At 37.7% G+C, this 16,013-nt stretch overlaps 1 protein-coding gene across 1 annotated transcript in view; it reads left to right on the forward strand.

Moving 5' to 3' along the window:
• LOC126263435 (protein dead ringer-like) overlaps positions 1–14,290 on the forward strand; it is a 530,207-nt gene extending 515,917 nt beyond the window's left edge. Inside the window, exon 8 of the mRNA XM_049960527.1 lies at positions 9,742–14,290. Within this exon, the coding sequence (XP_049816484.1) occupies positions 9,742–9,848 (107 nt within the window). The 3' untranslated portion in view covers positions 9,849–14,290. The remainder of the gene's footprint in view (positions 1–9,741) is intronic.
• Positions 14,291–16,013: the final 1,723 nt, after the last annotated feature.

Consider the following 16,013-nt stretch of genomic DNA (forward strand, 5'->3'; position numbering starts at 1 on the left):
GAATCCAGAAACACACCTGATTAATGTGTAATCATGCTGTAATATTGATATATGTGTAATCATGCTGTAATATTATTGTCCTGTGGGCATGCAAGTTGTCATGTGGACACCAAAAAGCTGTAATTCCAAACTCTTGCCACAGTTTATGAAACATAATAGTCCTTGAAATGTTTTCATAGACACCTGCAATTTTGGCAGTGACTGTAACTAATAGTCCAAGCTCAAACCAGGAAAAACAATCCCAGACCAATACCATTTTTAGCATTGCTACCATACAATCTATTAAATACTGTTCACCAGACATCTGCCAATTTTAACCTTTCTATAAAAGTGATATGCTACTAATCCATAAAATCTCCTTCCACTACACCAGTGACTAATGACAGTATTTTAGGCAGTGTTCTGCACAGCTTAGTGTGCTTGTTCTTCTGATCAGTGACTTCAGAGCAGCAGCTCAGCCATATAAATTTATTATACTCATGACAAATGCTGTAACCAAATCTTCTATTACAGTTGCAACAGAAGTCTTCTTCAGTATTTAAGAATGTCAGTTAATTTCTAAGGTCTCCCAGAGCAGTGACTGGAATCAGTGCTTCCCTTATGTTTTGACGTCACAGTAACATTGTTAATAGTGGACTTGGCCACATTAAATTATATAAAATTTATCTGACAAAATAACTGAGCTAATACAACATTGCCCTATTGAAATTCACATAATTTCCCTTTTCACCCACCCTAATTGGGAATACTTCTTAAATGTTGACATATTATGTATAGGCTGTTACTCCTTCAGCTTCATATACTGGGCCAACATATAGAGTATTCAGTATTTAAAATTTTTAAGTAAAATGTTTGCATCCCATACATCTCACCACAAGAGGAAACTATACTTATAAGCAATGGTTCATGTTAAAATGTGCATAATACAAAATTGCTAAATAATTAAATGTTAAAATTTGGGAAGTAGTAGTTTCACAAACTAAAGTACATTCATGTTGAATGACCCAGTCACTATTATTTCGCCCAATTTATTTTACCTACAATTAACATATCATCATTAATTATAACACCATATTAACATATCATCATACTAACAATCCCACAGATGCCAGTTTCTCAGAACTTCTCAGGTGGGAACTAGTGCTACAACATGTCTTTCATTCTTACCACCCACCTGTCCTTCATTTACATTAATTTCTTCCGTCCCAGCATTTCTTCACAGTAACTACTACTTTCTTCACTCCATTTTAGTTTTCTACATCTTTCATTTTCTAACCTGTGTATTTTTCAACGTCCCCCTCCCACCTCTGTTACATACAGTGCACTTAGCTGTTCACGCCTATTAACTCATGCATGATCTTTTAGCAGTACTCCCTGTCTTTCATATTACCCTGTCTTCCGCCTTTAAGTACTCAGGTTTTCGAATCTCATCCGGTGCAGTCTACAACAGTCAGTCTTCCCTTCTCATCCCATCTGGTAAGTCTCCCCTGACCCAAGGTTCTGGGTGACTTTTCTGAACTCTAACCTTTACCTAAACCTCTCCAGCCCTTTTCCTTCCCTCCCCCACCCCCCTCCCTCCCTCATCTTTCTCCTTCAACCCTTTTGCCAGGTCTAGTGTCAAATGCTACAATTTCTGGAGCAGTCAAGTGGTAGACCTCTGGTCAAACAAAAACATTTGTGCACTGTTGTATAGACTGTTTCATCATACACCAATATGTCAAAATATTTTTTTTTCCAGGACCTCATATTCAGCATTGACTGTAGAAATTACTTATTTTACTATTGCAATTTTGCCCTTTGGGCCATTTCCCAGTGGTGCTGCAAAAGATTTTGCTTCAGCATATGTCAGACATCAAAATCCTCCAACATGTACACATGTCATCATTAAAAATGTTGGAGGATTTTAATGTCTTGACACAAGCTGAAGCTTAATATTTTGCAGTACCACTTGAAAATGCCACAAAGGCCAAAACTGCAATACTGAAATAAATCATTTCTACAGTCAATAGCAAGTAATTCTACATGACTCTGAACTCCGACCATGAGAAATTAAAATTAGTTATAACACTTATATATCTGAACACACATCTTGATGTGAAACACAATCTCTTGATGCTCTTCAAGTTTCCAGAGATAATTCATAAAAATTATTCAGGCCCTTGAAATAGTCAAATGAAATGGTATCCTCAGAGAATTTTTTGATATTTTAAACCAATATGTGCTCATTAGTAGAAAAGACAAAATTTCACTGATGCCAAAGGAACGCTTTGTCAGAGGCTAGTTATCTACCATTATCCACATTGTTTTTTATGTATCAGGTGGTTGTACTGGTACTTAGGTAGGTTCTTAGCTACATTGCATTTATAAGGGGCAGTCAAATTAAAACAAGGCAGATGGGAAAAGGTAAGTAAACTGTTTATTATTTAAAAAGAAATCAACATACCTATTAATATGTTTATCCCTCTGTGGGACAAGATGGTCAATGCCCTCACGGAAAATAGCTGGCGACTGTCTATGGAATCACAATTGTACCCAGGCCAGCACGTCTTTATCTGAAGCAAATTGATGGCAATGAATATCTTTCTCAGGGCTACAAAAATGTGGAAAAAGCATGGGAGAGATTGGGATTGCAGGGAGGATGTGTAAGAGCAGCCCTGCAGAACTTCTGCAGCTTAGTCAAAACAACTTTGACAACATGTGCGTTGGCACTATCTTGCAACGTTCCTGGATGTTTGGACTTGATGGCACGCTTCAATGTTTGAAAAGTGTCCATGTACCACTATACATTAATTACATTCTGGAAAGTCATCCATACAGTCCTGATCTCCCTCCACGCGATGTCCATATTTCCGGAGCCCTGAAGTCAGTCATTCATGGCCTTCAATTTGCTTGGGATGAAGAGATGCTCACCTGGATAAAATCATGGTCCCCAATGCAACTGCAAACATTTTTCAGTGAAGGCATTGATTGTCTTGTCTCACAGTAGGATAAATGTATAAACTGTAACTTTTTAAATAAAAGAAAGTTTACTTACTTCTTTCCTTCTGTCTTGTTTTCTTTTGCCTGCCCCTTAGAAATCTGGTTTATGCAGTTGAACATGAGTTTAAAATACACTGTCAGACAAAAAAAGAAGACCACCCAGAAGTATAGGAGGAAATAAAATGAAACTTCATAGGTTGGGAGGTTGTGGGATGTTATTTCAGTGATTACAAAATTGAATCAAATTTATGAAAGAGTTAGTGGTATGAGCATACTTACCAGTATGGCATTGGACCTCCTCTGGCCTGGTTCGGTACAGAAGTATGTCATAAAACTGTTGTATTCTCTCTGGAAGCAAGCAGGCCTACAACTGTGCTAGCTGGTCCTTGATATCCTGGATACTGACACCAGGACGGAGTTGATGTATGAGCTGGTTCTACACTGGCCACAGGAGTACCACACTATCATGTAGACAGTTAATAGACACTCGTGCTTATGCGCACAAGCATTGTCCTGTTGAAAAATGGCATCACGATACTGCTGCCTGAGAGGCAACAGTTGGGGGTGCAGGATGTCTGATGTATCATTGTTCTGTCTGACTTCCCACAATTTCTCCCCACACAGTGACACCAGGAGTAACACTGCTGCGCCTCTACAAAACGTTGGAGAATGGGACCTCTCCCCAGATTGCCAACATGCTCGTCGATGATGGTCATTTGAGGTAGTACTTTATGTTGTGCTGTTAATGACATCACACAGAAGGGACAGTAACTCCATAGTCACGCTGCTACTAGTTCATTACCAGTGCTACCCAATGTCACAGAATGTTCCAGAGCATCCATTACTTGTTCTCAGATGGCAGGCACAGATGTGAAGGGAATTAATGTGCTTGATGCACAATATGGAAATCCTACTTTGCAATGGCTAGACGTCGTCAACCAGAATCTTGATGGCAAGAGTGCCTGCCCGCCCCCACGTTCACATGCAGTCTAACATCAGGCTGCTGTAATATCCAAATGCCCCACAAGTCTGGATACTGCATGATTCAACCAGCTGGACAAATGGAGGCTGAAAATGAGGCCCCAATCAAACACGGTCAAAATTCATGGCATCTCTGTGTCCTTCACAATGGTGATCCAACATCTGATACTGTTTACACTAGTTGTGTATCCTACTAGGCCTGGTAACTATACAAACACGAGCAACACTGATGCACTCTGGTGGACCTGTCAGAGAAAATTGCAGTTCCAGTCATTTACATACCTGCTGATGCAGTGCAAGTTTCTGCAGTTACATTGACATCTGAAGATGACTTCTGGGTTGTTCAGATTTTCAGTCAGTGTAATAATAATACCACACAAATATCATTCATATTTAAAACTTTCCTGTTAAAGCTATAGATATATAAACGAATTTTTCTAAAGGATGAATAAACAATTTTATCTTGAATTTTAGCCAGCATCTGCATATTTTTGGAACTCGTGACATACTTGCCACTACTGAATCCACTCTTCTTCAAGTTTCAAAGAGTGTCTCACCTTGGAGCATATACTTAACCACAGTCAGACAGGAAGTGATCTTCTCAGTAGTAATCTTGTTCTGTAACTTCCTTCATAGGCTGTTTGTGTACAGATTTTTATGTTCTATTTCAATATAAAGTACCTTGATTACCAAGAAATACAAGGTCTGTCAGATAATCGTAAGCTCTTAAGTCATAAAAAGAAATTTATTAAAGATGTATGCACAGTGAGATTACATTCTCCAAAATATGATGCATATGACCTTTTACCAGTCTGTATATAGTCTGTCACTACAACCAAGACTAGCAGCCGGGTCCCCACTTTGCATATCCAACTACATCAAAAGGTGGTTCAGCAGACTGTTTCACAATACTGTACTGGTCCCTCTGTGGTGCACGCCTTAAAGCAGTGGCACACAGTGTGACACAGTATGACTGGGTAGTGTTTATTTTTTGATAAATTGGTTAACACAGTATGAAACACAGAAGACAATTGCCTGCTTCCAAAACACAGCATCATAATGTTAATTACATTAATGTAGGAACTGAAGTCATAAGTCATGATTCACAATTCTAGTTCAAACATAGAACAGATTGAGTGTTTATCTAAATATGTGTATGTCTTCTATGTTCTCCTAAACTGATGCATATCTTCAGATAGTGGAATACTTCTGTAGAATTATTCTTACATTGTGTTTCTGATAAGAGGTGGAGGTTTTATTGATGGACTGCATTAAAACACAACAATTCTTACTATATGAGGAGTGTTCAAAAAGTAACAGGGAATTTGTAGTGGTACGCTAAATATATCTCAAAAGTATCTGTACAGTGTTACCCAAATTGTATATTTAGTTTAGTGTCAGCTGGCAGAAATGTAGTATTGGCAATTATTTATTTTGTGTAAAAAATTAATCAGAGCAGTATACAAGGGCAGTTCAATAAGTAATGCAACACATTTTTTTTTCTGAAACAGGGGTTGTTTTATTCAGCATTGAAATACACCAGGTTATTCCCCAATCTTTTAGCTACACAACACTATTTTTCAATGTAATCTCCATTCAATGCTACGGCCTTACGCCACCTTGAAATGAGGGCCTGTATGCCTGCACGGTACCATTCCACTGGTCGATGTCGGAGCCAACGTCGTACTGCATCAATAACTACTTCATCATCCGCGTAGTGCCTCCCACGGATTGCGTCCTTCATTGGGCCAAACATATGGAAATCCGACAGTGCGAGATCGGGGCTGTAGGGTGCATGAGGAAGAACAGTCCACTGAAGTTTTGTGAGCTCCTCTCGGGTGCGAAGACTTGTGTGAGGTCTTGCGTTGTCATGAAGAAGGAGAAGTTCGTTCAGATTTTTGTGCCTACGAACACGCTGAAGTCGTTTCTTCAATTTCTGAAGAGTAGCACAATACACTTCAGAGTTGATCGTTTGACCATGGGGAAGGACATCGAACAGAATAACCCCTTCAGCATCCCAGAAGACTGTAACCATGACTTTACCGGCTGAGGGTATGGCTTTAAACTTTTTCTTGGTAGGGGAGTGGGTGTGGCGCCACTCCATTGATTGCCATTTTGTTTCAGGTTCGAAGTGATGAACCCATGTTTCATCGCCTGTAACAATCTGCGACAAGAAATTGTCACCCTCAGCCACATGATGAGCAAGCAATTCTGCACAGATGGTTCTCCTTTGCTCTTAATGGTGTTCGGTTAGACAACGAGGGACCCAGCGGGAACAAACCTTTGAATATCCCAACTGGTGAACAATTGTGACAGCACTACCAACAGAGCACTGAGTTGTTTGATGGTGATCCGTCGATCATCTCGAACGAGTGTGTTTGCACGCTCCGCCATTGCAGGAGTCACAGCTGTGCATGGCCGGCCCGCACGCGGGAGATCAGACAGTCTTGCTTGACCTTGTGGCGATGATGACACACGCTTTGCCCAACGACTCACTGTGCTTTTGTCCACTGCCAGATCACCGTAGACATTCTGCAAGCGCCTATGAATATCTGAGATGCCCTGGTTTTCCGCCAAAAGAAACTCGATCACTGCCTGTTGTTTGCAACGCACATCCGTTACAGATGCCAATTTAACAGCTCCGTACAGCGCTGCCACCTGTCGGAAGTCAATGAAACTATACGAGACGAAGCGGGAATGTTTGAAAATATTCCACAAGAAATTTCCAGTTTTTTCAACCAAAATTGGCCGAGAAAAAAAATGTGTTGCACTACTTATTGAACTGCCCTCGTAAAATGCATCAAAGTTTTAGATATTTTAAATATTGGTTTAGGTAAGTCTGCTATGAGTAAAACAAGATAACTGTTATCTGTATGCACTGTAACTGCTCATTGCACATTTTTGACATGGTTTTCACATCTTTGGAAATACTACTTTTGACTATGTTACAATGATTTGAAACTGGGTCTTGCTCAAAACCAGTCACCAAGTGAATAAAAAGAGTAAAACTTGCAGCTTTGGACTGGTTTTTCATTGTACTGATTAACAGAAGTTGCCAGCCCACAGCTATTCCAGCATTCTGAAAGTTCATAAAGGCTGACTTCGTATAAACTGCAGTCCTCTGATAAGAACTGGCTATGTTATTCAACTGTTCTTTTTTTGTCATCCCTTTAACACAAGCTGTAATCACTTTAAAAATGTCTAAACAATTGATACTTCACAAATATTTAATATTTGTATTATGCACATGTTCTTGCAGTATAGTATACTTATCCACCTCTTATGAATAACTAATTATATTACTATATCTAAAAACAAAGATGATGTGACTTACTGAACGAAAGTGCTGGCAGGTCGATAGACACACAAACATACACACGAAATTCTAGCTTTCGCAACCAACGGTTGCTTCATCAGGAAAGAGGGAAAGACGAAAGGATGCGGGTCTTAAGGGAGAGGGTAAGGAGTCACCCCAATCCCGGGAGCGGAAAGACCTACCCTAGGGGGAAAAAAGGACAGGTATACACTCACGCACACACACATACATATGTGTGGCTGGACACGAACGTGTATGCGAGTGCACACCCGTCCATCCCTCCCGTCCCCCAAGTCAAGTCCCCCCGCTCCCGGGACCGGAATGACCCCCCACCCTCCGGCCCCGGGAGCGGGTGGACTTGCCTTGGGGCGGGGGGGTGTCCAGCCACACATATGTATGTGTGTGTGCGAGTGTATACCTGTCCTTTTTTCCCCCTAGGGTAGGTCTTTCCGCTCCCGGGATTGGGGTGACTCCTTACCCTCTCCCTTAAGACCCGCATCCTTTCGTCTTTCCCTCTTTCCTGATGAAGCAACCGTTGGTTGCGAAAGCTAGAATTTCGTGTGTATGTTTGTGTTTGTTTGTGTGTCTATCGACCTGCCAGCACTTTCGTTCGGTAAGTCACATCATCTTTGTTTTTAGATACATTTTTCCCACGAGGAATGTTTCCCTCTATTATATTCATATCATTAATTATATTACTAATATAATAGAGGGAAACATTCCACGTGGGAAAATTCCATCTCGACTGACTTCTCTGCCCAAACTCTTTGTCTTTAAATATGTCTACTTGTGTCTGTATATGTGTGGATGGATATGTGTGTGTGTGCGCAAGTGTATACCTGTCCTTTTTCCTTTGTCCTTTTTCCGCTCGCGGGATTGGAATGACTCCTTACCCTCTCCCTTAAAACCCACATCCTTTCGTCTTTCCCTCTCCTTCCCCTCTTTCCTGATGAGGCAACAGTTTGTTGCGAAAGCTTGAATTTTGTGTGTGTGTTTGTGTTTGTTTGTGTGTCTATTGTCCTGCCAGCACTTTCATTCGGTAAGTCACATCATCTTTGTTTTTAGATATAATTATATTACTAAATATACATAGTAAACTGAATAACACTTGTAACTAAAATCACATGAACAGGATCATTGTAAATCACCACAGGCTGCACTTCACTACTAGACAGGTAATGGGCAACTGATTTTAGTGCCCCTGTAGGGCAGTTGTAGGGTTCTTCCAGGAAAGGACACTTTCCCATCAAGAATGCTGCACCCTTTTGAGTTTACTAACAGACTGTGGGCTACAACCCTAGGAATTCATTAACTGATAAACTGATCAGACAACCCGTTTAAGATGTACGGACCACTTCATTTGTCCTGAAACCATGACCTCTCAAACTCCTACTAAACCTCATGGACCAAATGGAAAGCCTTCGTAGCATATTTGTTGACATTAGAGCAACATTTGATAGCAAAATGCAGCTCAGTGGTTCACTGCATCTTAATTCTTAAAGCAACCACTGACCACAGTTTCACTTCAGGCACAAACTGTATAGTCCAAAGGCAGCTGAGAGCTATGTCCTCTAGCTCACATGGCAAACTGAACCATTAATCCTGCCAATTGAGACCAGTTTCCATCCCTCTCCATTGAAAAAGTGAGAAACACCGATACTTCGTGAATGAACACTTATATATACCACATTCATCGCTGTTAAAGACAAAGCCAGAGCTCTTGTAGCATTTTTCATCTCCTCTGTAGGAACACATCACAGATTAAAAAAAAAAAAAGTTTTTACAAACAAGTATGGTCTCAGTGGATAACGAAGTTCACAATTATTGTGAATTTGGTAGATGATTACTACAACTGCTGGCAGTCATTGTAATATCCAGCAGCATAGATTGCCCCCCCTCCCCCCCTTTCCCACTTGGCAGTGAATATTTTGAACAGATTGACAGTTTTGCCATGGGTGACCCTCTTTCATTGCTTGGCTAAAAGCTGTTGAAGGCAGATGAGATGTATCTCTTAAACATGTTCAGGGACAATGCGGCTCTCTGCTAAGGCTTTTGGTATAAAATAATTTTATGTAATTTTCTTGTATTCCTGATTTGCTCAGTATTTCCACCAGTCTACAACATTTTAAGAATTTACCTAACCACCGATTCAGTAACGGCTGTTGATTGTGGGCAAAATACCATTATTACAATTCATTGTGAGAGCCCAGTGCATTTAAAAGTGCTCACTGACTGGTCTTGCAACTATAAAGTCAAACAAACTGACCAGTAAATAATTTTCTGCATATTTTAAAGCTGTTGTGTCACTTTAACATCAGTGTTGTGGTAATTTTATTGATATCAGAATTTTATTGTTTCCATTTTCCTGTAACCTATTAAATAATATTATCTGTTTTAACTACACTTGTGACATATTGTGTTATTATATTATTCTAAAAATTTAATAAAAAGCTTTTATTTTACAGGAGAAGGTCCTCTTGGAAATGACAATTCTCTTATTGTAAGCATGGATCTCAATGGAATGAAATACCAAGGCATCTTATTTGCTATTCGGACTCCACGCACATCGTGAGACCATCTTCGTCAGCGATTGGACATTTGTGAAGATACATTGTGGAAGAAGTGGAAAGAATCTCGCGTCCAAGAACATTTTCAAACCAATGTTGTAGTTATTGAGACCAAAGTTCATGTTGATTTGAGCATATTCAATCACTTATAAAAACTTCAATGTTATAGTTGCTTGGAAAAGTGACTGTACATTTATTCATGGTTGCCTATATTACCATGAAATTGTTGTTGAGTGTAAAATACCATAAACGAGGACTTAGTGGTTCACAGTAAATTATTGTAGTGCTTAAGAATTGCCTTTTGTATTCAGTTTAATGTTCTTTTTCAAATATTTCTCAGTCTGTGAGGGATTTTTTATATATATATATGTATATGTAAAGATAAAAAATATTGTGTGTATTTATTTAAGTCTTTTGTGTCTTTTGAAATTATTTTATTCTAAAAGAAGTAAAATTCTTCAACTTTTGCTTCTGATCTACAATAGTGAATACCAATAAATATAAACTGACATGATCACAGTGGAATGTGATTTCAGTTTCCAGAGCTGCCAGTTTTGAAGACTGTTTTCTCAAACATAATTCATAAACATATGTTGAATGGAGCTGTGAAATGAAAAAATTAGGAAGACTGTATTCAGTGCAAGTTTGATAATGCACTGTTGTACATTAAAGAAATTCGGAGTAGTACAGTGAGCTGTTAATTCTCGTCAATAGTCCTCATTCTCAAGCCAAAAAACTAAACAGTGACACCATTTTGGCACTAACTATAAGAGCTCTTTAGAGTACTTAGAAAAAATTTGTATAATGGAAACACTGTATCGTAATTGCATAAAAATGTATGAGATTTAAGGAGCAGCACTATCTTTTGATATTTGTAAAAGACTTAGTTAAAGTAGAACTGAGTGACACACACATGGAAAGGAAAAACTAAACATCAAATACTGTTTCTGTTATTGGGAAAAAAATGTAGGTCAGGAAAGAGAAATAGGTAGAGGAAATAAACAGAAGTGGAGAGGCAAGAGACACTGGACCAGAAGTGACAAAAGCTGTAGATGAGTTTTCTGTTACCTTCTTTCTGATTCCTTACATTTTGTGGATGATCTCAAACCTCACCTTTAATTATGAACATTTTGTTTCATTGCCTAGCTTTGGAAGCATCCCAACTTTTGCACATAGTATTTAGACTTTGGGAGGCTTGATTTAAGGCTACTCTGTTGTCAACATTTCTTTAAAAATTGCTCCTTTCTGTGGAAGATTACTCATGCCATGTTTGGAGCAGCTTCCCTTTCCAGAGATGATTTTCCATCTTAGGTTAGCTTTTTTTATTGGTTTATTTCCTGTTTGCTCCTTTTTTGCATTTTAAATATTTTCAAAGTTCAGAATTTGAAATCTTGTTTCTCTTTTGTAAGTTGCCTGCTTCAGCATCTGGTAAGTCGATGCTTCTCTTATCTCCAACAGAGACAGCATGTTTTCTCAGCATGTGTTCTAAACCCTCCTAAACTGAGTTTATAAATAGTTTCTTAGAAAAATATACAGATACCCGTAACATAATAAGCAGTGTAACTATTACTGAACTGTTAAACATTACCATTTAGCAGTAAAATGTACTTATTATATAGCAAAATAAAAAGTAAAAAGGTTTCTGAATTTTACTGTCGTTTTCATTAGATAGGTCATATAAGAAAATAAACAGCATGCCTAAACTGACAGCAACACAATGAAATTTTTTTAAGATTAAATATTTTTACTGGAGATAACTGTTTCTGAGACCATGGTATTCTTTCTCTGTTTTTAGTATTGTAATTATAATAATCAATATTTCTTGCTACAATATCTCATTACTGCATTGTTAGAGGAATAAGGCTGTGTTCACTCATTGGTGCATTTTACACTGGTGTGACCCAACCAAAATGATCATACAACCAAGTCTTATGTAACAATGTATCTACAATGTGCTTACACACCTGACAGCATAATGATCAGCAGTTAAAAAGAGATCAGTGAAGTTTGAGCATTAACAGTTTTCTGTACTGGTTATAATTCCCAATAAAATATTCTGTGAAATACTGGTTGTGAAAGCAGATGTCAGGCATATAGGGCATTTTTAGTTTAACAGAGTAATTTAGATTACTTGACTTTAAAATTTAAATAAGAATTTCCAATAATTAAATAAAAAGTTTCCAAAAAAATGAAAAAGTAAAGAATGTGTACCATTATCTTCTATATATTCACTCTTTCCACCCCCCCTTTTCTTTGCTTCTTTCTATTTTGTGACATGTTACATGTGAGAATAGGAGAAAGGATGAAAATGTGTGTTAAATCTCATTACTCCAATTGTTAAATTCTGACTCTTTTCCGGTATTGTTAACAACACACTTCATTCATCCAAATGAAAAGTGTAATTTCATATGTTTGTACCAATAGATAAATAAATGGTTGATGTGTTCTGTGTAGAAGACTAAAACATAGCAGTCTTTGAGACTCTGGTAAAAAAATTAGGAAAAGGTACTTATATTGGAGGGGATAATGTTACTTCTCTGCTAATTACATTTTTCACAACTAAAATATGTTATTTATTTTGTTATAATGACTCCATACAGATTTAATACCTGCCTCTAAAGCATAATACTGTGGTACACTTGTCTTTACTCAGATCTGTTCATGGAATTTACACAACACAGGAAGGGCAGAAAGGAAGGCAATTCCACATTCTGATGTTATGTCTCATTAATTATTTCATAAATGATTTTTTTCTCCATTGATGTAATCTATCATTGTACACATTCCTGCATTGATAATTATGCAACAGTGACAATAAATAATGAGATTCAAAATCCAATGATGAGATGATAAAAAAATCTCTGGGTTTAATACTTACACATGCCTATTCCGATGTTAGTGTATTTGATACACAGTGATGAACTCCTGTGTCCTGAAAGGATTAAATGGTTCTCTGTAGCAACCGATGTTATATGTTCAAAAGCTACTCTAATTAATTGTGCTCTGAGAGGTCATCACCCTGTTTTCATTATTTTTAGCACTGTCCACTAGTAATTTTGTGTACTGTATCTGAAATTATACCTCCGGTTTCTTTCAGAACTGCTGTTTCCTCTTATCATGCAAAATAGCAATGCTACAAAATTTCTATTATCCTTACCTTTTGCTCCTACATTTCTCTCTTTGAACGTTGCAGATGAGCTCATCATTATTTACCCATCACAAATGGACACAGCCTGAAGTTACTCATTTCTCCACTTTGGTATTATCTCATAAAGACAAGAATAGCTCAGGTTCTTATTACCATAATATTCTTGGAAATATAGGTGTTCATTTTCAAGTCAAGTTTACCATATTACCAGACATTTAGTTCCAGAGTTCATTCCATAACGTGTATTCTTATTTGAATATCTTCTCATTCAGTGTCTCATAACTTATAGGAAATGGAATCCTGTTTTCATTTAAATCTCCAATTTTTTAATAATATGAGTAGCTTGTTCTTTTCTGTCAGAAATACTCTCATAACATCATCCAGACAAATGAGGAATTATGCCTATTAATCAGATACATTCATTTTTAGGTGTCGTGTTCTGCTGACATTGTTTAGAGTATATAAATATTTAATTCAGTGCACTAAAAGAGAAGTAAGGTAAAGTAATATTAAACTCATGTTTCATTGTTACAAAAAGATATATCAAATTTAAATTATCCAACAGTTACTACAAGGGTGTTAGGTTACAGTAAAACAAAAAAATCATAAATGCATATGTATCTCATTTTGGTTTATCACTACAAAACCACTAATTTTTATGCTTTATTTTCTATGCCAATTATATTTTATCTCCACTGTCACCAGTTGATGATATACATTTTATTAGATTCAAAAAAGTGCTTAGAGTGGTAAAAGTGCTGTTAAGAAAAGAGTTGCACTATATATCTTCCTATTATATTTGATGATAAAGTTAATGTGGCATACTGAAATTTGTGGTTGCACTATTCATTAAGGAAATAATCTGCCCTTCCCAAGTATTTTTTACTTTCTGTTATCAGTATATCTTAAATTTTTGGACAACACAAACTCTTGTGCAGAAGCTATACTTATATCCATGGCCTTCATAAATAAAAAATTAGCGCACAGCTGTGCTCTTACAGGTAAGTTAATGAATATTCATTGTTAATGTCTATACTGAATTATTTTTAAGAATGAAGCATCAAAGACAGAAATGTAGAATCATGTAAGTGGCTACTCTGAATGAGGTGGTAAATCTCACTCCAGTTCAATATTTTATGTTAAAAATGGAAAATATTATGAAAGAACCTTTACTTTACAGCAAAATTTGTGAGTCTCAACACTTACAATCAGGCAATATATAGTACCATTATCTCTCAGGGAACTTGGTGATATTTCAGTGTTATCACTCAGTTTGGAATACATTCTCTTTTAACAAAATTTCTTGTGTCGTATAATCATTGATATATTGTTCATATTCTGCAGTATTGTATCTGACAATATTTATGTAGTTTATGCCTAAATAAATTTTTGTTTTTGTATTCAATTGTTTCTCATTGTTTGTTGAGTCAATTTAAGAATTACGACCCACTGTGGAAGTACACTCTATAAATCTCTGCAAAACTTGTGAGTGAAATTCCATCACAACCACTGGCAAAAGAACAGCTAGCCAGAGCCTTCAATGACTCTTGAGAGACTGCAGCTTTCACCGAAATACTATGTGTGTCATTTACTGAGTGAGACTATCAGTTAAGCATTTGAGTTTCTGAATGTACTAGTAGTTAATAATGTGCAGTGTCAAAGCTCTTAAGTGACTTTCAAGGCTTGCCCTATGCAAAAATTGGATTGAAAACAGTGTAAGTTTGTTTTGTATGTTACTGAAGTTTCATTAGATACATCTGTGAATTGAGAGTTCACTGCATTACGTATGCCATCCAGTTAAGCAATTCACTGGGGCTTCCAGAAATAGTCTCTTGTTTCTACATGGTGGCAGGCAGTTGTTTATTGTAGGAACATGGCAATGAGGCTTGCCTCAGCTTTGAAACTACGTGTTATTTAGTGTGCTGTGCAGTCCTGGTTTAACAAAACTTGTTTTAGTAGCATAATTCATGAGTGTCGGTGATTAACTGATTATATTATGGCTTATGGAGAGGGAAAACTTGTGTCTTTATTTTGTGAATTAGATGACACACCATTTTCAAGCTGAATCTAAGCAACAATATGCTCTTATAAAGTTAAGAAATTTATACTATTGTATGTATTGGATTGTATGTTAACCAGGGGCCTAGAAACAACGGAAAGGCTCCATCCCCACTGCAGCCACAGTGGTCCACAGCCCTACGACGACTACCACAGTCCACTTCACCCCTCCGCCACCCCACACCAAACCAAAGGTTATTGTACAGTTCAGCCCCCATTCCCCCCCCCCCCCCCCTCCCCCCACCGGGAATGTCTCACACTCACACCAGATGAGTGTAACCCCTATGTTTGTGTGGTAGAGTAATGGTGGTGTACGCGTACGTGGAGAACTTGTTTGCCCAGCAATCGCCGGCATAGTGTAGCTGAGGTGGAATAGGGGGAACCAACCCGCATTCCCCATGGCAGATGGAAAACTGCCTAAAAACCATCCACAGACTGGCCAGCTCACCGGACCTCGACACAAGTCCGCCAGGCAGATTCGTGCCGGGGACCAGGCGCTCCTTCCCGCCTGGAAAGTGGAATTTTTACCACAATTAGATATTAAAATAGTTCATGGGAACAAATCAGAAAATTTCAATTTTGTTGGTACAAAAAGTATCCTTTTCTAATAGGTTGCTCTGTAACAAATAAATTGTATTGTTAGACATGTATGCTGTTTGGCGAGTCTGATATTGAAAAAGAATGGATGTCAGCTTCTTTCAGAGTATGTGTGACAAAAAATTTTGACAGAGAAACACCAGAATTTGAGAAAGCACCTTCAAAATCAAGAGTGTTTTCAGTTGTTGGGTCAGGGACAAACTGAACATTCAATTTTTGAAGAAGCCAAACTTCTAATGGTAAAATGTAATGTGATTGTGAAACAAAATAGATTCATGATTGAAAGACTTATTGATGCTGTTTATTTACTATGGAAGCAAGAGCTTGCATTCAAAGGATTCTTTGAAGATGAAAGCTCCAACAACAA

Source organism: Schistocerca nitens, chromosome 6, assembly GCF_023898315.1.
Source record: "Schistocerca nitens isolate TAMUIC-IGC-003100 chromosome 6, iqSchNite1.1, whole genome shotgun sequence".
Taxonomy (NCBI): Eukaryota; Metazoa; Arthropoda; class Insecta; order Orthoptera; family Acrididae; genus Schistocerca; species Schistocerca nitens.